General features: G+C 45.5%; 3 protein-coding genes across 8 annotated transcripts in view; 2 read left to right on the forward strand and 1 right to left on the reverse strand.

The window, feature by feature from the left end:
• The first annotated feature begins 445 nt into the window (after window positions 1–445).
• On the forward strand, window positions 446–16,563 carry PLEK2 (pleckstrin 2). The gene is made up of 10 exons (XM_075151866.1): window positions 446–1,031; window positions 2,213–5,563; window positions 8,228–8,392; window positions 9,371–9,552; window positions 10,143–10,234; window positions 10,568–10,755; window positions 11,264–11,365; window positions 12,728–12,811; window positions 13,968–14,046; window positions 15,107–16,563. Exons 2-10 carry the CDS (start codon window positions 5,444–5,446, stop codon window positions 15,232–15,234), a joined length of 1,140 nt encoding a protein of 379 aa, XP_075007967.1. The 5' UTR covers window positions 446–1,031; window positions 2,213–5,443; the 3' UTR covers window positions 15,235–16,563.
• Window positions 16,564–16,601: 38 nt separating this feature from the next.
• Window positions 16,602–21,510, reverse strand: LOC142082975 (galectin-related protein A-like). Of its 2 annotated transcripts, none has more exons than XM_075151873.1 (5): window positions 21,337–21,510; window positions 18,873–18,961; window positions 17,921–18,095; window positions 17,385–17,563; window positions 16,602–16,861 (listed from the first exon to the last, which is right to left on the reverse strand). In XM_075151873.1, exons 1-4 carry the CDS (start codon window positions 21,358–21,360, stop codon window positions 17,420–17,422), a joined length of 432 nt encoding a protein of 143 aa, XP_075007974.1. In that variant the 5' UTR covers window positions 21,361–21,510; the 3' UTR covers window positions 16,602–16,861; window positions 17,385–17,419. The 2 variants fall into 2 exon arrangements, with proteins under 2 accessions (XP_075007974.1, XP_075007973.1); XM_075151872.1 differs by having other exon boundaries at window positions 17,379–17,563; window positions 21,337–21,506.
• Window positions 21,511–22,270: 760 nt separating this feature from the next.
• ZFYVE26 (zinc finger FYVE-type containing 26) overlaps window positions 22,271–24,242 on the forward strand; it is a 51,054-nt gene continuing 49,082 nt past the window's right edge. For 4 of the 5 annotated variants that reach the window (XM_075151851.1, XM_075151855.1, XM_075151854.1 and 1 more), the window contains exons 1-2: window positions 22,271–22,475; window positions 22,915–23,133. In XM_075151851.1, the coding sequence (XP_075007952.1) occupies window positions 22,943–23,133 (191 nt within the window). In that variant the 5' untranslated portion in view covers window positions 22,271–22,475; window positions 22,915–22,942. The remainder of the gene's footprint in view (window positions 22,476–22,914; window positions 23,134–24,242) is intronic. The other variant, XM_075151853.1, reaches the window with a different exon arrangement.

Here is a 24,242-nt window from a genome sequence, read left to right on the forward strand (position 1 = left end):
CTTTAACATTGAAAGGGCTTTCTTTTGTTTGCTTTAAATCAAGCCAAGAATGAGTGGAACAAAATGTTTTTCTTGCAAGTTTGTTGATGCAGACTTGTTTACAACAGCAGTTCCTTTTTTTTTATCTGCATTTAGGGACCGAGAACTTGAAAACTTTGAACATAGCTTGTTACCATTCCAATAAACATAGCTGATAAATGAAAAATTACATATAGTTGCACTTTGCTCCTATAGGTGAATATAGCAGGAGCTTTAATGAACTTAATCGTACTTTAAAATAGACAGTGCTGTCTTCTGAGCTTATTGCTGCATGACCTTCAATTCTGCCTACCCTAAATCTCATTTACACTGAACTGAGCTATTCACTCTAGAAACAACCTGTTTATCTTTTCTGAAGAAGAGAAACAAGATGTGCTTTCCATGTGGGAGTATTAAAAAAGAATAGTATCCTGTTTTCCTTGTCTGTGGAAATTGAGGGGGGAGGAGTTGTTTTTGTTTAAGTAACCTTTCCAAATTGCTAAATTTTTAAACGTATTTATATCTTTTTCCATTGACATGTCCCATATTGCACATCTCCTTTTTTTCTTAATATTTTGTGCTGCTAGAGGAAAAATGCATGAAAAATCAGGCTTTGAGCTGTAACTAGGAATTCTTCATATTGCCACAGTACAAACAATGTAATCGCTACCTGGTGTTGCCACAGAAGGCATTCACAAGGGGCGTACCTATTTCAGTCCATGCTTGATCGTCGGAGCAGTTCACAGGTACCTGATCTTTACTGTGCAAAGCCAGAAAAGTTAAGTAACTTCTAGTCTCTGCAGAATGTTGGAAAATACCCGAATACGTCATCACAAAATGAAGAAGCAAATCTTTTTTTTTTTTGGTCATTTTCTCAAATTACTTTTCAGAAGCTGTGTGTGACAGCCTTGTCATGGCTTGAAGTTGTGATAATGTCAGTTTCCTGTTTGAACAGCTCTTCCAACTTTGCCCATTCACTAAAATAGTGATTTGGCTTCCATTAAATGCAATAGGTGGGTACTCGGACAAAAGAGCAAAGCATTTCTAAACTAAAAAGTCGCCATGTGGTCTGTATGCCAAAATAATGCTGTAAAGCAAAGCAATGAAAAATGAGCCACATGTGCTCTTTCCTTGGAATATTATCAGGGGGGTTACAATTAGTATAATCTCTAAGAACTGTTTTGGTGTGCTAATAGGTGAGCATCGTTTCTGTCAGTAACTTAGGCAAAAGGTTGCTAAACGTGTTCAGTAACTGTAGGAGGTTTTCCAAGTACACCAGCCTCAGCGTGCTGGTGTACACAATTCTCTGTCAATTTTGAGTGCCTGAAAAAAAAATGACCGAGGTGGTGAGGACAGTAACGAAGCAGCTTAAGATAAACGCATTTCAATCATTTATTACACTGGCAGATAAAATCAGGCTCTCCTGTTGCCTCAGCAAATTTTAACCAAGAAGCTTAAATAAAAGATACAAGACAACTTAGTGGATATTTCTCGTGTGTTGCACTAGCTGGAAGGAGGAGGTCTAAGATGGCCGCTTTCAAGACCTGTTAGTGAGGAGCGTGTAAGGGAGCGCTGAACCTGTGAAGCCCGCGCTGCGCCTCCGCCGCGCTGCCTCACTTGCCATAGCCTGGGACTTAAGGATCTTTAGAAGTTGTTGAGATGATACCTTCTATCTTAACTGTGTTTGCTTACCAAGTGCTTAAAATAAGGGTTGTGGGTTTTGTGTGAACGTCTTTGTCAAGTCGCTAAAGCGAGGTAGCATATTCCTGCTGCTCATTAGCAAGTGTCCTGTCTACTCAATTGTAATTGCAAGGCCAAGATCTCCACTTGCACTCGTAGTCAACTGAAGGTGTACCTGTGGGCAGGGCTTGGCCTGATGTGTTGATTGTAAGGATCTCAGCTTGAATTTCATATCCCAGATTAATTTTGTAAGACTGGCAGCTTGGAAACAGTTTTACTTACAATGTCTGATGAGGACTCATTAATACAAAAAAACCCAGAGGTGCTGGCTGGGGTCGGGCACGCAGCCCAGTAACACACAGCCCGGTATCCTGCTTCTGATTAGGGGGAATAGTGGCTGCTAAAGAAGGGGTGCCCTGCTTTCTTGGGGCTGTTGTGCTTTGTCTGGCTTTTAATGCAGTGACAATTCCATGCTGTTTTCTCTCTGATTCTGGCCCTCGGGTGTTTTTTTTAGATGCAGTGGAGCTGGCATGTTGTTCTTCATAGCGGAATCTGCGCTTCGGTATTTAATTTCTGATAGTTTTCTCTTCCAGCGTCTAGACAATTAAACAACTGTTTTCAAACATTGCCACTTTTCTACAGTTAATTTTAAAAATGCTCTCACATCAGAATACTTTTGAACACTTGTCATCTTTCACGTTCATCTAGAAATGTTTCATCATTCTTTATTTTTATGTGGTTTGTTTTCATCTTATTTCATCCCTAATCCACTAAAGGAACTACATGGTTTAATGGTGTCCTAATGGTGTCCTCCCCCCACCAGAGGGCAAAGTCCTAGCATCTTAAGAAGCTGCTTTGAAAAAGCTGGGTGTACGTAACCCCCCGTGTGACACTGTTCACGTGATGATAGGCGATGGGCATTGCAGAGCGTGCGACAGGTGGTGTCCTGTGGGACATCAGCTGTCCATGGCTTCTTGAGGGGCTGACTGGGAGGTACCAGCAATGTCTGTCGGGTCGGCCAGCTGAAATAGCGCAGTCTGCACGCAGGGACGGCTACTCCTGCCCTTCCCTTTAACCACGAGTAGCATTCTGTGGTCCCGAAGCCTGCAGCTGGCTCTTCCTTCCATCCCAATGCAAATTCTATAGCATATAAAGTGTTTTGGGGTCACCTTGAATGGAAAAATGTCAAGCACTCAGCTGTGCTTTTTTATTAAAATACTACGCTGACGTGGAAAACACCACTGTAAAATGGATCTGAGGAAACACGTGGTCCTCCTGAGTTTCAAGTTCCACAGAAGACCTGATGGAGTTTTCTGGAGCTCCCTGGATTTATACGGATCGAAGCACGTCCTTTTCTGCCGGGAGACTTCAGTGCCAGAGCTTGCCTTCCCAGCACATGCGTGAATACGGCAGCCCAGATCTACTGACTCATTTTACGCTCTGTGACCCTTTTCCCACAAAGCTGTCTGAGAGCTCTGTATTTACTCAACCTCAGGGAGCAATAGAGGGGCAGTTTGTCAGCCTTGATTAACTACAGTACGAGATGGGTGGAGGGGGTGGTATATATAAATATCCAAGGTATTGAAGAAGATGAAGTCTCTAGATTATAAAAAGAAGTTGATACAAAACCTGCTGTTTAATGGCCAGCTAGGGCAATGTTTGCTTCATCATTCACCAGCAGTTTGATGATAAAATTCTTTGTTTCTAATGGTAATTTAGCCAAGATCCGTCTGCAGGGCTGTGGGTGGTCTGCATGCTGGAGGAAAAGAGCTCGCTCAGATCTCCGGCGAGGACTGGTTATGGTGCAATTCTGAGATCACTGAGCGAGAGCCCCCTGCAAGCTTCTGCCTGTCCTCACTAGCATGAAATTATCTCACCCACCTTGTATGAATTGCCTGCAGTAACAAGCTGAACAATGTGAAGTCAAACCTCAAGTACTGAACGGTGGAACACTGTATTCCTGGAGCTGGTTATATAAAGTGCGTGCCCAGGAAACACATGCAGCAGTAATGTCTCATGTACCTAGACTCAAGTTTTCTTTTTTTTTCCTAAAGTTTAATTCTGATGTGCGGAACATTGTGAGCTGAAATTTATTTTCTTTTTTTCTGCTGACTGCATCAGTTTTTTTCCCAAGATTCTGCTTCCGAGTACAACTTTTATTTTTATATACATATTTATGTATATATAGAGGGATGGAGAGTATTTTTTAAATTAAATACACTCAGTTCATTTCTGCTTTATTTTAAGGCCACAATAATATAAAACATTTACAAAAATTTCCATTGGTATTTTTGAAAATACTACACGCCTACAGCAAAAATACTCTTCTAGGTGTTCTGTTAAATTTACTGTACTTGCTTTAGGTGGTCTGAAGAACAAACGTAACTGGGATATGACGTACGCAGTTGGTTGCCTCGTGGCTGCCTGCCTTTTCCAAAGTGGCAAAGGGAGTACAGCAGGAGCTACGCAGGTGCCGTGGGCCAGCTGCTTTTGACATCTCAGCCAGCGTGCTTTCTCTTTATACAGCCATCGATGTTTCTAACTTCAGGTAGTGTTCAGTCACCCATTGTATTTCTCATGATCCCTGCAGGACTGTTCTCTGGGTCATCTCCAGCACATTATCAGGTTTGAATTCTTCGGTGTCTTGCTCTTCCTCTCTAAAAGATAAAGAAATTATTTGTTTGTTCCTTTTCCTCGGTACATGAAAGTGTGACCAGTAGTCTGATCCGGTGTGCAAAGACTGAGAGGTACTTGAGTCACTTTGTTTTATTGAACTCTGGACTCTCTTTTTACATAGCAACGAGTGCTTTTGAGTGCTTTTGTTTATTTGTTATACTCTACGTCCTGTTTCTTATCACAGCCCCTAGCTCTGCCCACGTATATCACCTTAATTTTCGTACAAGTCAGGAAATGCTAGCAGTATAGCAAAGGCTATTACTTCTGAACAGCAGCGCTGTCTGAAATATTAATACTGGTTTATTTCATCAGGACAAGATTTGATAAATCTGTCAAACAGATTTATCATGGCCAAAGTCTTCAAAAATGCGATAAACTTCTCAGCTCGTATTCAGACACAAAAAAAGCACTCTGTTTCAGAGGTGCTTGGGAGTTACCAGAGATGGCTGCGTGGTGTTCATTGATCAGACTGCTTTACCCAAAGCCCGAATAGTGGCTTATGTACGGATTTAGGATATTAAGTTGAGAATCTTGGTTTATATGCCCAGAGGTCACTGAAAATAGAATGGGCTTTTAGGTGCTTTGGGGCTACTTCGGTAAAATAAATTTCTAGCAAAAGAAATTAAGGTTTGTAAGTCTCCTTGTAATCATAATATTCTATATGTCACACTTAAGGTGTTCTGATCTGTAAAACCCCTATGAGATGTGTTTATTAGATGAGAAATTTTAAGCAGTGGAGTTGAGTAGTCTGAAGTTTTGAGGGATGCAATTTTATAATTCTGCTTCTCCCTCCCATGCAATACCTGATTTGTCATCATGTGGCTGCTTATATTGGCCAACGCACTTGGTGGTTTTTTGCTATACTAAATCCTGTGAAATTCTTTTGAGATCCTTTTTAGACTTTCCTTTGTTTTACTTCCCAGAGGGCAGGTAATGTATCAGAGCCAGCTCACTGTTTAACTAATGTCTCATAAGTAGGAAGAGAGGGAGAAAAAAACAGGGAAGGGAGAGTGCGTCACGTTGGAGGAGGAGAGTTGCAAAGAAAAATGAGCTTTCTTAAACAAATCGCATGCAGAGGGACAGGCTGCCAGGGCTCGGGCGCTCCTCGGCAGGGGCTCGGCTCTCTTCCCTGCTGGCCACGATGCAGGAAGCAGCTGGAGTCCTGAAGGAGGGCTTCCTCGTCAAACGGGTAAGAGCTCCGCTTCCCCTTCGTGCAGTTCTGCTCAAACGTGGAAGCAGCCCCTGAGCAGGGACCGGATTGAGCCAGGGCTCATGGCAAGGCAGCCCGTTGGGCACTGGGTTTGAGGGGTTCCAGCCTGCTCCTGGGAAAGGAGCTCCTCCAGGTTTGTGCAGATGCCTGCCCGGGGGAGCTGCATGAACTGCAGGTGTTCGCTACCCTCCCTCGAGTTTCCCTGTATTGGCATTTACCCAGAAGAAAGCGAATTAGCTATCAGGATTACTCAGGCAGGTATCAGGAAGCCAGAATGTCTGCAGCTAGGGCACACCTCTGCAAAGAGCACATAAAAAACTACCTGGCAAATGGCTACGTGGCAGCAGTGGAAGCGGCCATGGGAGGATGGAGAGAGGGATGATGTTCTGACAGTCTCTTAAGATAGTGTGTGCCGCCTTTAGCGACCCAGCTGAGCAGGGTTTCCCATTTCATATGAGAGGATGGAGAACAGACTACCCTTTTTGAAGGGGATCAGAGCAATGCAAACGTAGAAATGTGTTTGAAATAACTTCTTTTTTCCACACCCCTCAAGCTGCACTGTAAGAAAATTTTAGCCAAAATGTGGAGAAAAGAGCTGAAAGATGGTGTCACAGATTTCAGCCTTTCCAACACTTCTCCCTATAGGACCAAGTCAGTCATAGCTGGGACGCAAGAGGGCAACTTAGCAAGCGGCATAAGCTGCTTTTAGTACCAAGACCCTGTCTCAATGACTAATATGGTCCCTGACTGCACACAAAAAGTGTGATTCAAAGGTTTGTTCAAAGCTTTGCCGCGCCTTGGGAAATGCTTTTCTGCAGTACGTGGCAGTGCTTCTGGTGCTAACATGAAGGTACTCCTGGTCAGGAGCTCTCCTGGCAGGGCTCCCAGCCAGCCACCGGCCACATGAAGCCATGCTCCATGCGGAGAAAGGCTGCACGGCCCGAGCTGTTCCTCATCCTCCCTTCTGCAGCGAGGGCAGAGCAGTCCCAGCTCCTGCTCTCCTCTCTGGATTACAGTTGTATTTTGTGGCTCTTAAGTGACTACTGAATTCCAGATGGGAAGCCAAGGCACCAAGCGCGTGAGAGGAATAGGTTATCAGCAGCACACTGTAACTACCAGCGGTCTGTACAACGTCACCGAGATACACAGTTTGATAGGAAGGAGACCACAAAGAAGATGCCTAAAGGAAACTGAGGGAGAAGGGAACACGGGATCCAGAGAAAAAAATGAATGGGTGGGATCAGGTAAAGAAAACAGAGCTCTCTTAAGAAGAGAGCAGAAGCAAGGAGATGATCTAAATGCGTTATAAATGACTAAATTATGTATTGTAATGTATTATAAATATAAAGTAAATGTGTGGAAGTCAGGTAAAGATAAAGAAAAAAAGATAAGGCAACCTCCTGAAAAAGCGGAAATCTCCAAGAAGGAAAGAAAAGAGCCATAGCAAAGAACATACTCTCAGGAAAAATGGCCAAGGGACTTTACAACAGGTGAGAAAAACACTGAAGAAGGCAAAGAGGAGGAGAGCACAAACCCAAGTTAGATAAACTGTATTTAGTATAGACTAGAAGATATTAGATCTAAAGTGCCCTGGATTTGAGAGACTCATGACCCCACCTTTTCTTGGAAATTGCTGTTTTTCCCCTTTACTCATAGAGAATTAATGAGCTTTGATTCCTGCCACAACTGGACCTTGCACGTTCCTTTCTTCTAGCTATGCCCACCCTCTCCCAGGTGTCAGAGCCTCCTCTACCCGGCGCTTCGCCTGCTGGCTGTAACGCCCCATCGCCTGTAGAAATGCAAGTCAGCTCCTCGCACTGCGAAGCTGGACCTGACACCGCCAGGCAGGACTGAGCCTGCCCGTGCAGCCCTCGCTGGGTTTGCTCTCCTCTACAGCCAGACTACAGAGAGCCGGGGGCTGTTTACAGAGGGGAAAGAGGAGGTTTTCTCTGTATTCTGGTATAACCCAGGAGGCATTCGACAGCAGCCTTCGTTCGGTCTTTTGCCATTAAAAAGCGTATTTCCTTTACAGAAAACAGTAGCAGAGGAATGTTTTAGCCCAGGAGATGGGAGGCAGGTAGGGTAGAAATAAACCACTCGTTAGCAGTAAGAGGGGATGTAAGGAAAAGCCAATTCATCCAGCAAAGCACTCTCAAAACCACCTGGCACCTACAGCCACATCAAAACGACAAAGAACAAAACACATCAAGCCCCACCCAGGGTTACCGGAGACGAGGACTTTGTCTCCAAGAGCCCTCACATATTTCAGATTTAGCCCTGTTCCTGCCTGGTGCTGTCAGCAGGCAGATGTGCACCTAAATGACAGCTGTTTGACATAATTCATGTGAGCTTTTGCAAGAAACAATTCTTGCCAGCAAAGAAGATGTCCTTGCTGGAGAAAGAGCAAAGCACCTTCCTATTGCTCCATGATTTTATAGGGATGGAGCTGTGCTATTTTGTTACAACAAAATGTGTATTTCAGGGAGAACAGGACTCATGATGACTTCTTGTGTTTCTTTTCATACAGTTTCCTATTAGCTTATGGTATTTTCACACACCCCCAAAAAAGAAGAAAAAAAAGAAAATACAGTCATTTCTCAATGCTTGTGTTAAAGTTAGCTATGTGGATTTCTTCCCCTCTAGGGACATATTGTTCGTAACTGGAAAGTGAGATGGTTCGTTCTGCTGCAGGATAAGCTGCTGTATTACAAAATTGAAGGAGGCAAGAAGGAGCCTTCTCCAAAGGGCAGGATCCTTTTGGATGGCTGCACTATTACTTGTCCATGCCTGGAATATGAGAACAGACCGGTACGACTGGAAAAATGTATCCCTTCTCAATGATGTTCACTTTCTAACTTCTCCCTAGTCTCTTCCTCTCCTCCTGACTTCTTTGATTACTGCAACCATACCCCCGGGCTATGTCTTTCCAGAATTAGGCCCAGCCAAAAGCAAGCTGCCATTAACCTGGACGAGCAATGAACTCCCTCATTGTGTCTTTGTTGTTCCCTGTGCTCAAATCTGAGTCACAGCCATTAACAAAAAAAAAAAAAACACCCACCCTCCCACCACAGTGGGAAGAATAAATGCAAATGCATCAGCCCAACAGTGTGTGGAGGGAGGACACAAACAGCTCGATAAAATCTGAGGAGGATGGGAAAAAAAGGAAACTTATCATTTCTGGTAGTTGCCTTAAACTCTGGCTGTGTCCACAGGGCGCTCCCAGGCAGCCAGGTCAAAGTCCCGTTTCCTTCACTGGGACTTCACTGCTGTGGAAGGTTTCCAGCAAGAGCGCTCTGGAAGGGAAAGGGCCTCCTGCACTTCTCCGCTTACCCACGGGTAGTGGCAACGCAGACTTCCTCCGACTGGGGCCAGAAGAGAAATGACTCGGAAAGTTGCTGACTGTTTCAGTACTTCTCATGGCAGAAAGAGCCTAGTGAGAGTTTGTAGTTGTTGAGAAACTGGAGATCTGGATGTGAAAAGCTCCATAGTCAGCGCCACACTCCTATGTAATCCAATATCTGGGTGGTCTGCTCTCTTTTAAGTACCACAAGCTCCATGCATGCAAACCATGCTTGGAACTGAAACCCAGGGATTTGCGGGGCAGGGGGAGCAAAAAAACCCAGAGTTGTGCCCACCATCCTTCTGGCCAAGCATTGCTCTGCACTGCTCAGGTGGGATGCCATATCAGACTTATTTGTGTCACTTGGGCCACTGCCAAAAGAAGCAAAATACTGGTGGAGGACAATAGCTAAATGATGTTATTGCTTTGCGCTTCTTTCTCCACAGCTACTCATCAAACTAAAGACAAAAACCAACACAGACTATTTCCTTGAATGTTGCTCCAGGGAGGAGCGAGACTCTTGGGCTTTGGACATCACTGGAGCTATTCATGCTGGTCACCCAGTACAGGTACAAGAGCTTCACAGAATGAAGAACTCTTTCAAACTGCTAGAGAATATCAGCCTCCAGTAAGTGCATATGGTTTCTCCTTCTGCTATTGCCGTAGTCTGCAAATTGCCCCAGCTGATGGACGGGGAAACTCCTCTCTGCACAGACCCGCTCCCGTGTGACCAGGAGCCTCTAAACTGGCTGCTCTGCCCTAGGTTTGCACACACTTTTGCCAGGCCGCGGGAATGCACTTTTTCCTGACCATCATTTTTTGGGGGGTATGTGGATTCTGCACAGGCATCTCACTGCTGGCCTGAAGACCTTCCTAGTCAGCTGCAGAGGCTCTCATTGGGGAGCTATATTACCTTGGAAGATGTAATGTCAGGGAGACGGAGCAATGACATTGTTCATGCCATGTTGATGAGCTTTCAAAGCTGATAGCTGGAACCCAGACTAGGATTTTTAGGGTGCATCATGTTAAACAAGAGGAAACAGAGAAGTGTTTAAGAAATAGAAAAATTACATTCATGGGATTTGTGTTGATAAGGTAAATCGAGGCTGACTATAGCTCAGTTTGATGTGCTTTAAATCCCAGGCACTGACAGAAGTACGCAACAGTTTCTGCCTGTCTTTCTATTCTAGTAACGTTGTCCTGTGTCCTCTTTTACAGCCACATAGTGGAGAGAATGTGTGACAGCAGTACTGGAATTAAGCTGACTCGCAACTTGCAGCAAGGCAACAGATACAAAGAGACCTTCACAGGTACATCTGCTGCAGGCAAAGACCTTCCTCGCATCTGGCACGCCACATTGCAGTGACAAGGGAGCTACTGTACTGCCTTCCTGGTGGGATCAATTGTGGCCCAGTAGAAAGTACTGGTGCAGCCAAATTCTCCGACAGCTTTCTCTCTTGCTCTTTGGATATATGGAAGCACACGCAGGACCTCACACTTTTGGTCAACCTTGCATTTCATTGACAGTCTTTGTGATGGTGCCAAAATGTTTCAGCAAATGAAGGCCTGTGGGGCAGGAGACCATCTGTCTCACCTTGGAAGAGCACGTTGCCTTGGTATGAGAGCTGCATTTCTCCCTGCAGGTTCTGCCGTCGTGGACTGGCTCATCTCCAATAGCTTTGCTGTGTCACGGTTCGAGGCCGTCACCTTGGCATCCATGCTGATGGAGGAGAACTTCATCAAGCCTGTGGGATCTCGCAGCACCGAGGCCACGCGCTACAGCGACCTCTCTGAGCAGTTCCTCGACGACTCCACCGCACTGTACATGTTTGTAAGTGATGTGGCTGCCAACAGAGGCACCTTCTCGGCCCCTCGCTTGATTTGGGGCAGCGGTAAAGGGGACACGCACAGCACGCAACCAAAGGCAAAATAGGCAAGCTATGAAAGCAGACACAGAAGGAGCAGCTGTAGGCTTTTAGTAGTGCTAACACTCGCACTTCTGCTGGAGACAAATGGGTACATGGGTATGGAGGGATCTACGAATTACACAATTAGGCATTAAAAGGGGTGTGTCCCTTGGGTGCAGTGCTGTGTCTGCATTTAACGGAGGCCGTGCTGCAGTTCTGCTGAAACCCAAGGCCACAGTGCGTGTGTAGGCTTTACAGCTGTAATTTGTTGCTTGTAAATCTCAGACCTGCTGAGCTGAGCAGCCAGGGTACGGAGTAGAATTTACTCGGGAAAAATGAGCTAAAAACAGCTCAAGGAAAATAAAATGCAGAACTTTGTACTTAAGTGTGTGTTTAAATTAAAAAGTGGAACCATCTTTTCCCTATTTGCAGGCCGAGAGCAGTAAGAAAAATATCAGTTCCAAGGAAGAGCTACAACTTAACATCTCTGAATTAAGCGGCACAATTGTGAAGCAAGGATTCTTAGTGAAACAGGTAAATAAGGTCTTTGAACCCTCACTGGGAAACAAGAAAAATTACAGCTCTTAGGGCTTCCTAGGGAATAAATTTGATTTATATGAGCATGGCTGGAGAGTGGTGGCCAGCAGAGTTAACTTGCCTGTCAGTACTACCATCAGAGATCATGTGGTGAAGAGTACCATGTGGTAAAGAAGTGAGCTATGGAGCTTGCTGCTCAGGCAGGATTAATTGGATATTCTGTATATACTGAGTGCATACTGAAAGGTATAAAATAGTATCAAAGCAAAAGTTCCACACAAACTCCAAATCCCACCAGAGGTATTACATTTATTTCCAAGCAGATCCACTGTTCCTCTGGTCTAACCTGTCCCATCCGGGTTGTGTGAGCAGCTATGATGTTCTGCTGGCCACAGACAAATTTCGAAGCTGAGTAGATTGACATTTGCATGAAGTGGCCATTAACCTGTGGACAGTCACTCATGTACCCATAGATGCTCTAGTGGTGGTGAGACCTGTTCTCTTTGGGCATAATTAGCAGTAATTGTTTATAGGATCCCACCCTTAGTCTGCAAGATTTAGTTTCTGACCCTTGCTACGAACAAGACGAGGATCAATCGCGCTGTTTTCCCTGCAGAGGGAACCCTACCTGCACCGCATGGCCACATTTCTACTCTGGAGCTTTGTACCCTGAGCTCCGATTTTTGTGTTGTGCAAACTGGATCATCAGATGCTCCCCAACCCTCCCTCCTCCAGCTGCCAGGGTGCAGCGAGGGCTGGCGAGGGGCTGGGTGCCAGGAGCTGCTGGGGGATCCCCGCAGGGCCGGCAGGACATCACCACAGGAGCCTCTCCCCATGGTCAGCAGCAGCAAGGGGCAGCCTCCAGCGGCCCCAGCCCTAGGCTGGCCCTGAGCCTCAGCACCAAACCTCCCGGAGCCGGGGGATGCTCTCAGGGCCTGGCGCAGGCTTGCAGTGCTGTCCTGCACTGTCAGCAGCCGGGGGGGCTGGGGGGAAAGAGTGAAGAGCTGCAAAAGAACCTGACATAATCCCCTCAGAGCACGTACAGCATGGGTTTTTAATCCAAGACCCTTATTTAATCTGAGATTAAGAGCAGGAATCAGGTATATAATCACTTGGTCCTGTCATCTGCTTTCTTGGTTCTCAGCACAAGGACGGGAGAGAGGAAGGAATTATCAATGTATGAAGAAGGATGTTAAGCAGAAAATCCTGGGAGTTACTAAGATGTCAGAAAAGATTTTTCTCTGTTGGCTCCAAAACCTCTTTTTTCAGTACCTATTTAGGTCCGCCCTACAGCCTGCAGGAAAATGGCCATTGAAGGAGGTATTTACTGGTGGTAACTTTAATTCTTCTGTTTTGCAGGGGCACAAGAGGAAAAACTGGAAGGTGAGGAGATTTGTTTTGAGAGCTGATCCTGCTTTTTTGCACTATTATGATCCCACTAAGGTATGCAAGTGGGGACTTATTACCCCTAGAAATCCTCTTACAGACCTAAACATTATAATGAAAATACAATTATGCTGTAAACGTTTCTTTCACCCAAATCTCCCTCTGGGTTCCTCTATCCATTTCCTGGGGAATAAGACCTCTCTGGCCTTACCCTGGGAGGTTGTCCTTGTAGGATTTTCTATCCCTGCATCTTCCCTCCTGTCTTTTCCCCAGTGAGATTCCTTTTTCTTAGCTGAGGGGCAGCAGTTTTCTTGGGTTTGGTCTTTTGCTGCACCCACACAATCTGGGACCATCGTCCTGCAGGGATTCTTCCTGGCTGTGATCTTTCTGGGCTGACATCCCACCCCTTGAGGGTCATACTGCTACTGGGATTTTTTACGTTCTTATTCCAACATTGAATAGGGTCTCCTTGATGCCAAAGTATTTATAGGAATTTCTGTTACTCAGTTCTCAGGGAATAGTAGAATTTATCTCCATGGATGTAATAATCAATGTTAGGAACCCAGAAGGGCATGTGGATCCATCAGCCCCAGGTGCATAGGGTACCACAAAGCCCAACAGGTTGCTAAAATAACATGTATAGAAATGCTCTATGTGACTTTTAAAGAAAACACAAACAACGTAACAGTGAAAAGAGCTTATGGAGCCGGTTCATTTTTTGTCACCTGTGGGCGACAAAAAAAACTTCTTTGTGGGGTTTTTTTGCACTGCAATTCATCCTTGTAATGCTATAAACACAAACTGCAGAACTGAAGATCAGACAAGAGAGCCAGCCAGTAGTGAAAACGGTCAAATTTTTCCCATACAGTCTCAGTGAAAAGCAGCAAGCTAAAAACTTGCAAAATTTTTTTTTTTTAATATGGGTTGTTATTGATAAGACTATACATAAGTTTGAAATGTGATTGTTAACCTACCCTTTGCTTTTAAGTGATCTCTACCATTCCCAGCTACATCAGAGAAACATCTGAGATTGGAACAACATAATAATGCATTTAATTACATGTCCTAATTGACTTTTCTTGTGACACGGATGTTTTATATCTGGAAGGACTGGCATTACATCTCCACCTTCACAAAAATAACTTATGTACTCTGGGAAATTATTCTAATGATGATATTTTCCAGATAAGCCTCATTTCCTTTTTCTTTGCAGGAAGAAAACAGGCCAGTAGGTGGATTTTCTCTTCGTGGCTGTCTTGTCTCAGCTCTGGAGGACAACGGGGTCCCAGCAGGTAAGCACAAGCCTCTAAACTTTCATACGTACATATTTATGCCATAGCAATACAGTCTTTGGGTGTGGGTTTGTGTGTATGGCTGTCTGTATGCACAAGTGGGTTGGCCTTTCCTCTCCCCTTGCAAGCAAGGGAAGAGGCATATCATAAAAAATCCCTATAACTGCTGGGTTGTCCATACCAGAGGGGATTTTTTTTAGCATTATTTCCACATATCTTGGGTGTTCCCCTTTTTATGGTCTTTTCTCAGTCAGATGACCTCTGAGACAGTCCTAAGACACTGATAAATATTCCAGAGTTAATAGACAAAGAGGAAACACCTTCTTTTTTGGATTATGTTTAACTCAAAGTCTTGAGGCATCCCCTGATGCCATCCTTTTTTGTGTGTCCTCTGTACTTATGCTATTACCTTTTTCTTTTTGATCTGCTAGAACCCAAATGGAGGGGAGACATAAGGACAGCAATACAAAAACCAGTTCTGCTAGTGAATATGCTTAGCTTAGGCATTTGTATAGAACCTCAGCCTCACAGATAAGTGTTTCTGCTGTTAAAGCAATTTATTTTATGACAGTAAGCAGAATGTGTGGATCTCAAATAGGGAGCAACTTTCTAAAGACAAAAGGCAGGGTCTAAAAAAGATACGGTCCAGGGTAGGGGGCCATAATGAACAACGCGGCTCCTTGCTAAGAGGAACCTGAAGATGGGCAGGAGCAAATCTAATCTACTGCACATACTGGTAAGGAGTTCATCTCTCCATTGCATAACTCAAGTAAGATTCTCCATCCAAACAGTGGCTATTTTATATATGAAGCATAGTACACAATTTATACACATAGTACATAGTTTATACAGTCTACATGAGGGGTGTCTGTACTATATCTTTATTTGCAGAAGGGAAATCGAAGGCACAAAAGAGCTTTAGGTGTCTTATCCATAATGAATTGGAAAGGTCTGATCCCCCTAATTCACTAAATTAAAATTCTTCCTTATAAAGCTTCATATCTGCCACAAAGCATTTCTCTGTGCACCTTCCTGATCCGCCATTTTTTTTTCTCTGCAGGAGTGAAGGGCAATGTGCAAGGCAACCTCTTCAAAATCATCACCAAAAATGACATTCATTATTATATCCAGGCTAGCTCCAAGGCAGAGCGAGCACAGTGGATTGAGGCAATCAAACCGCTGACATGAGTGAGGTGGACTCCATGGCAAACGACAAGTCATATTTGTGACCAAGTTTCCTGCTCTCATTGTCTGGGAGTGTTGTTTTTCCCTTAGATAGTCTATTTTTGTTATTTGTATTGCCATAGCACCTAGCAATTCCTGGCAGCCCAGCATCCTAGGGGCCTAAGAGTCATGTACATCCAGAATAATTCCCCACCAAGAACTTACCATCTAATCAAGAGACAAAAGACAACAGGTGGATACAGACAAACGGGGCTTTACAAGGAAACAATGAGATATAATATTCCAAGATGGAAGAAAAGAATTCTTTTGTACAAATATTCAGTCTATATCTTACACATCCAGATTGTGCTTTATCCTAAAGCAGAAGTGTCTTGCTCCTTTCCCCTTTATAAAGGGGCTCATAAACTTAATTAGTTAAGACTGACTGAATCAAAGTCATGAAAGGTCCTGGTGTCTGAGGCTGCCTTTCTTAGTATACCACAAGAGTCTTGCGCTAAGCCACAACCCAGCTGCCCAGGATAACCACTATTGTGAAACAAACCAGGGATCTGTCTGTCCATCTGTCTGCTCCACCATTTGGTTCTCTGTTAGGCTGGAAAAGACCAAAGGATCCTCCTCTCCAGTATATAGATTATTCTTGTGCTGGTGATCCTAAGGATCAAATCCGACCAGTGGCGGTTATTCCAGACAATCGCTGGTGCTGAATATATTGGAAGAAATCACCCAGCCGTAAAAGCAAGACTTTTCCTCCTGATTATCACCGTAAGTCCATTTATGTGGAGCACCATTGGGACTGAGAACTCTAATAGCAGTTCTGACTATTGCTTTTTCTATTTTAAACCATTAAATTTTCCATTATTTGTCTAGTAAACTTGACTTTGATATCATTAAATATAAAAAAAAGTTCAGTGCATTTGAATCTCCTGTGCTCTTTAGACATGATTTTTCTCAGAGGGCAGTTTGAGTATATGAAAATAATGGTTTCATACACTGTAAATTTAGACTTACATAGAAACCGAGACATTCTCCACAACACCAGAGGGTAGAATGGAATATACGAGATGATTAGAACACCCGACCAGCCTGCTGATATACTATTTTCATAAAATTCCTCGTGTTATCTGAGCACCTGTATCTGACAGCCAGACTCTGCAGAGCCTCCAAAAGCCCTCTGAAGACAGCATGCTGTATATCTTCCCTGAAGTCACAGAGGAATTTGATAGCCCTCTATCCATAGAACCACCTCTTCGCAGATTTTCTGTTCTCCAAGTTATGTACTGAAAAAAAAGTCTCTTCGTCTAGAGACTTTCCCTTTCATCCTGTGTTATAAGCAAACAATCACAACAGAGCCAAAGGCAGCAGCTATAATATATGCTTATGTACGTATTAGAACAGCCATGTATTTAGGCCTTTTTTCTAAATCTACAGCAATGAAATAACAATACAACACTCATGTGCATTCAAATATTTAACAGAGCTGGTAAAGAAGTTTGCCAGCAAAGATGCAGTTTTAATTAGATACAAGAATGGGCAATGCAGTTTCAGCTACAGATACCATTTCCTAGGGCTGGTCCAGAGAAGACTGTGAAATCCACAGCTGTTGAAACCTTTCAATTCACGAGAACGCTACCTGCAAGAGACAGGGATGGTGGTAAGGCATTTATTGCTCTGTACTGCTAAGCACAAATGGCTTTGTGCTGACTGAGCAGAGCTACCAGGAAAAGCAATTCCCTCCTGATAACGTGAGCCTTGCTGGGGCCCACCAGACTCCCTTATTCACTTATAAGGAAATCTGCTTCTCTTTTCTCAGTCCCACCACCCGCATACTGTTCTTGTCACAAGGGTAACAGCCATCCCGCCGCAGAGGACTGACCTCCAACCTGCCCCAGCTGGCATGCCTGGGGGGCTAGGGGACCATAAGGATGTGAGATACTGCATAGCATCATAAATCTTGCAGGGGGGCCAAGAGAGTATCTCAGCAAAGGCGTTCTGGTTTACCTGGACCAGCCATAGCTCTGCAATTGCTGAGTGTGTATGAGGAAAAAAGCATGTTTCAAACACATCAGCAAATGACAAAGATACAGTTCCCACTCTCCAGAATCAGCCAGGGGAAAAAGATAAAACATTTCTCAGACAGGAGAAAGTACATTTGCCTCTGTCCTCTGGTGAGATTGTGGTCTCCTTTTTTTCAAGCCACTTTGGTAAGCTTGATGTCCCCTGTGATCTGCAAAGCTTTCACCATGTTCAGGGGCTGAATGCGGTGAGTGAAATCACAGAGCTGCCGTCCATCAAGCAAGACTCGTATTTGCTGGTGTTCACATAAGAGCTCCATCTGCAATGGAAAAGGACAGGGGATGGTGTTTGAGACAAGCGGCATAGCTGATTTCTCCAGCATGGACTTAGAACCCCATGTGATGGGGACAGTGAAGCACAAAGTCTACCGGTTCTTCTGAAATGTCCCTGATAAATAAGCTACTCTCTGCTGAGATGATAGTGTAAAGCTCCTTATAGTGAGTTCCCTCACTAAGACTAGAGAAAGGAATGGATCTCTCCCATCAGAGCTTGAACTGTTGCTCTCTGTGCCATACTAGACTAGTTAACCTGTCAGTTTCGTTAGCTATTTGTGTAAGTAGCCTTCAGCCTTTCTCCCCCCTTTTCTCCACCCTAATCATAGTACCCCAAAAATTACCTTAAATGTGTCACCTGCCATAAATGGGAAGTAGGGAATAGTCTTCTCTTCTTTTCCCCATTTCCCGGCAATTCGTGCATTTCGGGTGATGGATTTGTCACTAAAGTTAACTGTAAATAACAGCCCAACATCTTTGTTTGCATCCACTGGATCACAGAGCAGAGTCACTGAAAAGCTGAAAAGACAATCAAATGACTGGGACTTTCAGAAATGTGAAAGGACATGGTGAGCACATCAGAAGCCTATAAAGACTAGAGAGTACTATTGATTTCTTGTCAGATTGAAACACGGGATTCCTACAGGGACTGTGCACAGGCTTAAAAGCTGCAGAAAGGGATGAGAACAGGCCAATCTTTGTTTCTCTTCCAATTTCTGGTGAGATGCTAATGACTTCTGATGTTGCTTTCCCTCTCTTGTGACTGGAATCAAACACATTTGTGGGTGAGCCAATTCCAATTTGTATGCTAAAAGAGGTTATGGAAAACTCTTCACTAGTGTTGATTGCACTGGAGTTGATCACTGTAGATGCAAAAAAGTGTAATGACAGCACAGTTGCTGTCATCCAGACTAAACACAGCAATGAACCTGCACCTCCTGTGCTGAAACCATTGGTTTTCAAATGGTCTTGATTCCAGCCCCCCACAGACAACTGAGATGTGAGTTCAAAATTGCACCTCTTCCTGGAGGAGAAACGCCCCTCGTGTGCCCCCTCCAGTTCGCATTAGATAAGGGCAAGGAGTAGAAAATGCTGGCAGGGCAGTCAGCAGGCCCAAACAGCGAATTCTTTCTCACCCTTTTAATCTCAACCTAAGAGCAGGAAAATTAAACAGAGCTATAAATTATGAATCTATATGACTTTCTTCCTCCCGAAGAGCACAGACCCTCAAGAAATCATTTGAATTTAGAAGACACGTGTGGCAGGGGTGAAGCCCCCACCAGCCCCTTCACCTACCTCTTGGGGTTGGAGTGTACCACCCCTATGACCGTGAGTTTCATGGCTGGTCTCAGGCCACCTTTAATTTCACCAACATACTGCTCCACCTGCAGGGGACAGTGAAAACGTGCTGCGGTAGGTCACGCCGTGGGTGAACCGGCTTTAACAGCTGCTTTGGTCACCTCATATAGCTTGATTTTATCTTCACATGTACAAAGGAACTTAAAAATATTTCTGGCCTAAAATACTTCTTGTGCTTTTGGTATAAATTCTGTCAGTTCTGGTCTCTGAGGCGAGCGAGAGGGCCGCCATAACCGAACAGCTGGTAACCAGGCGTCGGCTGCCTGACAGGACTGCCGGCTCCGGCGGGCAGTTTCTGACCAGAAGTGCCATCAGTGAGATGAGTGGCCGCTGTCGGCGACCTGACTGATACGTGTGACTGACGACCCTGACGGCACGCCTCAGGCAGCTCTGGGAACAGCCACCACTGACTTCAGGTGGCTGACGCCGCTCCCCAAGACCAGAGCAGGTATGGCAGGCGCTGAGGCTGCGGTGACCCACGCGTCTCACCAGTGACAGGACCCAGACAGCTGACACCTGGGACGAGCTGGTGACGGCTGCTATGGTCTAATGACACAATAAATTTGGTTGCAGCGCTCCATGCAGCAGATCAAAAGCTTTGTGGCAGCATGACGCAGAGCGCAGACTCTGCGTGGACTTACTCTGCCAGCTTACATTTGTTAACAGAGTTTGGTAGGCTACCTTGACACCAGCAGGCTTTACGCTGGGCCAGGTAGCCTCTGTCCTCCGCCATTAGAGCACAAAGCCAGCGTAGGTGCTGCCCCACCGCCGCATGTTCACAGAAACTCAACCGTGTCCTCACAGCTGATCCCAGTCACGCCTGTTCCCAGCACTTTTTCAAAGCCAGAAAATGGCTTCTCGGTGGATTTACTTTCGTCCCGTTCACAGAGACCTATAGTTGCAAACTCCACCCGAAGATCTACATTTACTCCACCAAAGAGCTACATTTACTTGCTCCAGGTAATTCTCTAACAGCTTCGATGGTCAGTGGAGAAACCAATACAGGCGATGGTTGACATGGAGCAATAAATGAGAGAGTTTGGACACAAGCGACAGGGATGTTTTGAGACTTGAGTTTCAGAAATGGCTTTAAAATGTAAATGCCAGAGTACTACACTGCAGCATGTAATCACTCCCTATGCAGAGTCACTTAGAAAGAAGCTGCTATAAAACACTAAGCGTTATTAGCAATTTGCGTAACACTGATAATATTCCAAGGCAATGCACAGCAGACCCTATTTTAGATAAAAAGTGCTTTATCGTTCCAGTGTTCTAAGGTAAAAATTCAGACATTTTTTGCTAGAAGACCTGTACAATATATGCATGGTTTAGTATTTTGACTATGATGAGAAGCGCTACATCAGCATGGAAACCCACAGACTTCTGTTCACAGCAAATGGGCTTCCATTCAAGTGTAAGTTGCTATGGGTATTTCACACGTATTTTAAAATTTTGGAAAATATAACCGATGTTAAATTTTTAAATTATTGAGTGCCAGCTTGCTTAACAGAAACACAAATTCAAGATGAAAAATGTTTTGCCTATACTCCATTTCCTAATCTCAGTATACTAGTTATATCTTCTGCTAAGATGACCTTAAACAATGTATTTTCCCACCTTGATATTTACATCCAGCCTCCTTTCAGCTTCGCAGATATATTAATAAACCTCTAATTCCTAACAAGGCCAATATTGGAAGAAATTAATTAAAAAATACCTTCAAAAATGACAGCACTACTGGTGATTGTTAGTAATGTACATTTACCCTGGCAGAAGTGGGCAGGTGACTCCAACAGGTATGTTTTGAACTTCGTAACAAAAGAAAAGCATCAACCACCTAAGATGTCTAACATGAGGGAGCACGTTCTCAAGTAAGGAGTCTGACTGTAAGGAGGTACTTTAAACTGGATAAAGCAATTAGAGAGCATAAATAAGCATAAAAGATCCCAGACTAAATAAACTTCATCCTCATACAGGTCCTGTGTCCCACCAAAGCTCCTTCCTTGTCTACACAAGAGACAAGATACAAAATAATACCCCAAATTGAAAGTGCATGTTGCAAAATTGTTTGCGCAGAGCTGCACCATAGTAAGAACCATCATTAAAGGTACAGGGAATCAGAACTGAATAGATCGAACGACAACCACATGGTTTCAACACTTACAGCTCATCCAGCACAGCTGAAATGAGTTCAGCGGCATAACTACCCACGTGCCATCTCTCTGCCGACGTTGAGTTGACAGTACAGGTGAAAAGTACTCAGGATGCCAACGGAGGTAACGGTACGAGCTCCTGCGGCATCTTACATGGTTTATTGGTGGGTCCCAGCACGTGCACACGGACATAGCCCCCTTCCCATATTTTCCGTTCAGGAGCCCTGGGGGCTCACTCGGTCACTTACTTTGGGATACCTCTCCTCTGTCATCACCGCTCTGCCTCTTACACTTGCCTCCGCCGCAGCAGTCCCCGAAGGAGTTTTTGTTTTGTGTGCCAGGACAAAACCAAACAAAAAGTCCGGAATAAAGGGAGGATGTTGGCGGGGGGCTTATCTCTGCCAAACACCGGCTGGACACCACCCAGCCGAGCAGCTGAGTCACGGCCCTCCGCGCCTCATCCCACTGGGGGAAGCTCACAAATAACACGGCCGGTGTTGGTGAGAGGGCAGGGGGACTGCACGGGTGGGCAGGCCCCTGCCGCCCTGCACAGGAGTGCCTAGGAAGCCTATATCTGTATCTATACCTACACATTTTTATATCAGTATTTAAAATTATGTGTGTGCATAGCATTTTATTTGTATATGTAATATATATGAATAACATCATTTATTTTGATACCATTTCTGTCCTCTCTCAAAGGGGTAAATATATCTGTAACTTATATCCCTATATAGACCTGTTTATATAGAGTGAGGTATACATATAGGGTTATACACATATACATGGGGTAAATATAGAGACACATATGTATATACCCCTATATGTATATCTCTCTCTAGATATATGTGTACATAGGTGTACATAATATACGTATATACAGTCTCCCCTCAGAGAGACGACGCACCAACTCTCGGGCCACCGGTTACCGCCCCCCCCTACCCCTCCTCACGGCCCCCGCCGGTGCCCGGGCGAGCAGTACGCCGTGGAGAGTCGCCGCAGCGGGGCGGTCCCACTGGGCGCCGGGGGGCGGAGCTTCGGGCGGCAGCCAATCACAACCACGAGAGGCTCGAGCACGGGGCGGAGCTGGCGGGTAGTAAGAGGCGGCCGCGGGGCGTGCCGGTGGGCGGAGATGGTTGTGGTTGGAGGGGAGGGCGGGGCTTGCGCTGCACGGGTTCCTGAGGCGGCGTCAGGCGCCCCAAAGAAAAATGGCGGTTTATTTACATTCTGCCCCACCTCGGCCAATGGGCGAACGTCCGCCCGTGTGCCCGCCCGGCGGCGCGGTCAGCTGAGGCGGTGCCCAAGATGGCGGCGGTGAGGGGTGGTGTTGCCGGGGCGGTGCAGTAGAGCCTAGCGCCGCCGGGGTAGCCGCGTCCTGCCCCGCCAGGTAATGCGGGCCGCGCCAGGACGGCCCGGGGGCCGCCGAGCCGGGCCGGAACTTGTGGAGGAGGGCGAGGCCGCGGGTGGGTGCGCGGCCCGGGGCGACTGGCCGCCGCCGCCCCCGAAGACAGTCCCTTCCCGCCGGGACGGGCGGCCCGGGGGCTCGTGCGGCGGTGGGGAGCGGTGGGAGCATCCCGCGGGCCGCTGGGCTGGGCTCCCCCGGGCGGCGCACCCGCGGCGGGGCGGTCATGGCCGAGCGGCAGCCGCGTTGTCAGCTCTTCGTGCTTGCTGGCGCCTTACCCCCTGCCCCTGTGGGAGGAGGCCCCCTGAAGCCCCCTTGGCTCTCCGCCTGTCCCTGCCCAGGGCGCGCTGTCAGTGCGAAGAAGAAATCAGGGGTGGTGCCCCCGCGCGCCCTTACGGCATCCGCCTTCGCGTGTGTCACCCAGCCTCAGGTCACCTGCTCGTCCTGGGAAGATGCATTCTTTCGGAAATGAAGAAGCGGTCTCTCTGGAGCGGCTCTTTGGGTTTTTCTGCGAGTGCGTACGGCATGGAGACTGGGAGCTTGCGCAGGCCTGTGTGCCTCAGCTGAGCCAGTGGCAGGGGGATGGCCCTGAGAAGGTGGAAGCAATTCTTCGGGCTCTGGTAGCTTGTCCCGTGGGGGTAAAGTAAGTAAGGTACTGTTTTGGTTCAGTAGGTTTGAGCGTGAAATGGGGAGGAGCAATTGGTTTAGCGGTGACTGTGGGAGACAGGTAGAATCTGGGAAATAGCACTTTCTTCAGTGCTGAGGTGTCTTGGATGTGTCTAGATGTGCTGTTATCTGAATGTTGACATCTTGTCACGGCCCAAGCACTTAGTAGGCTGCCCAGCCCACTGGGATAACGAGCTATGTTCATTTATGCAGTTGACATGGTGATTGATACAAGCTTTAAACTATTTGGAAACATTTCAGAACTGATTTTGTTAGATTTTACTGAAGGATAAGAAGGAGAAGGAAATTACACTCCTTTGACACCAAACTTTGGTTAATTTAGAAATGGAGCCACCAAGATCAGCACTGTAGTTATTTAAAATGTTCTCTTGTTTCCAGCTCTTGAAAGACCTTCTAATTTCTAAAAATTTAAACTCTAAAAAATTCAAATTATGCTATTGATTTCTGATTTCTCTCCTACTGGATTTTGAAATGACATTGGTTTTACTGAATCCTAGTTAGTTTTGATCTCTGCTTTTCAGGTGGGTGCATATGAAGGGTGACTTTCTAGCACTTCAGGGAACATTGGTATTCCCCCTCTCCAAGTGAGACATAAGCATTTTTGATCTTTTTATCTTTGGTAGTTGGGCTATCACATCTAAAGGCTTTAGTTAGCAGTGTTGAGATTTTTAAAGGCCGATAATCTATCTTGTGCTTTTTCCTTTTCCTAGTCCCTTTGACAGTACTGAGTACATTCCCTAACTGTGGTTTTGGAATGCGTGTATAAGTACTGGGACCACATGAAAAGCTGATGGAAATTAGAAGAGTTCTTTGTTTAATTAGTACATTACTTCACTTTTAGTTTGGACATAGAGCTGCACTGGTGCTGCTGTGACCTAAAACTTAGTCTCATTTTTGGGGGGTAGAACTGGACAGAACAGGAAATAGCAGTGTTTGGCAAGTGGTTAGATTTCAAAGAAATCTGCTGAAGTGCTGAAAGAGGGCTATACAGACTGAACTTTAGACTGGAAATAAATTTCATTGTTTTGAAGCAAAAAACTGTGGCAGTTGGTATTTGGCAGATCT

This window comes from Calonectris borealis, chromosome 5 (genome assembly GCF_964195595.1).
Source record: "Calonectris borealis chromosome 5, bCalBor7.hap1.2, whole genome shotgun sequence".
Taxonomy (NCBI): domain Eukaryota; kingdom Metazoa; phylum Chordata; class Aves; order Procellariiformes; family Procellariidae; genus Calonectris; species Calonectris borealis.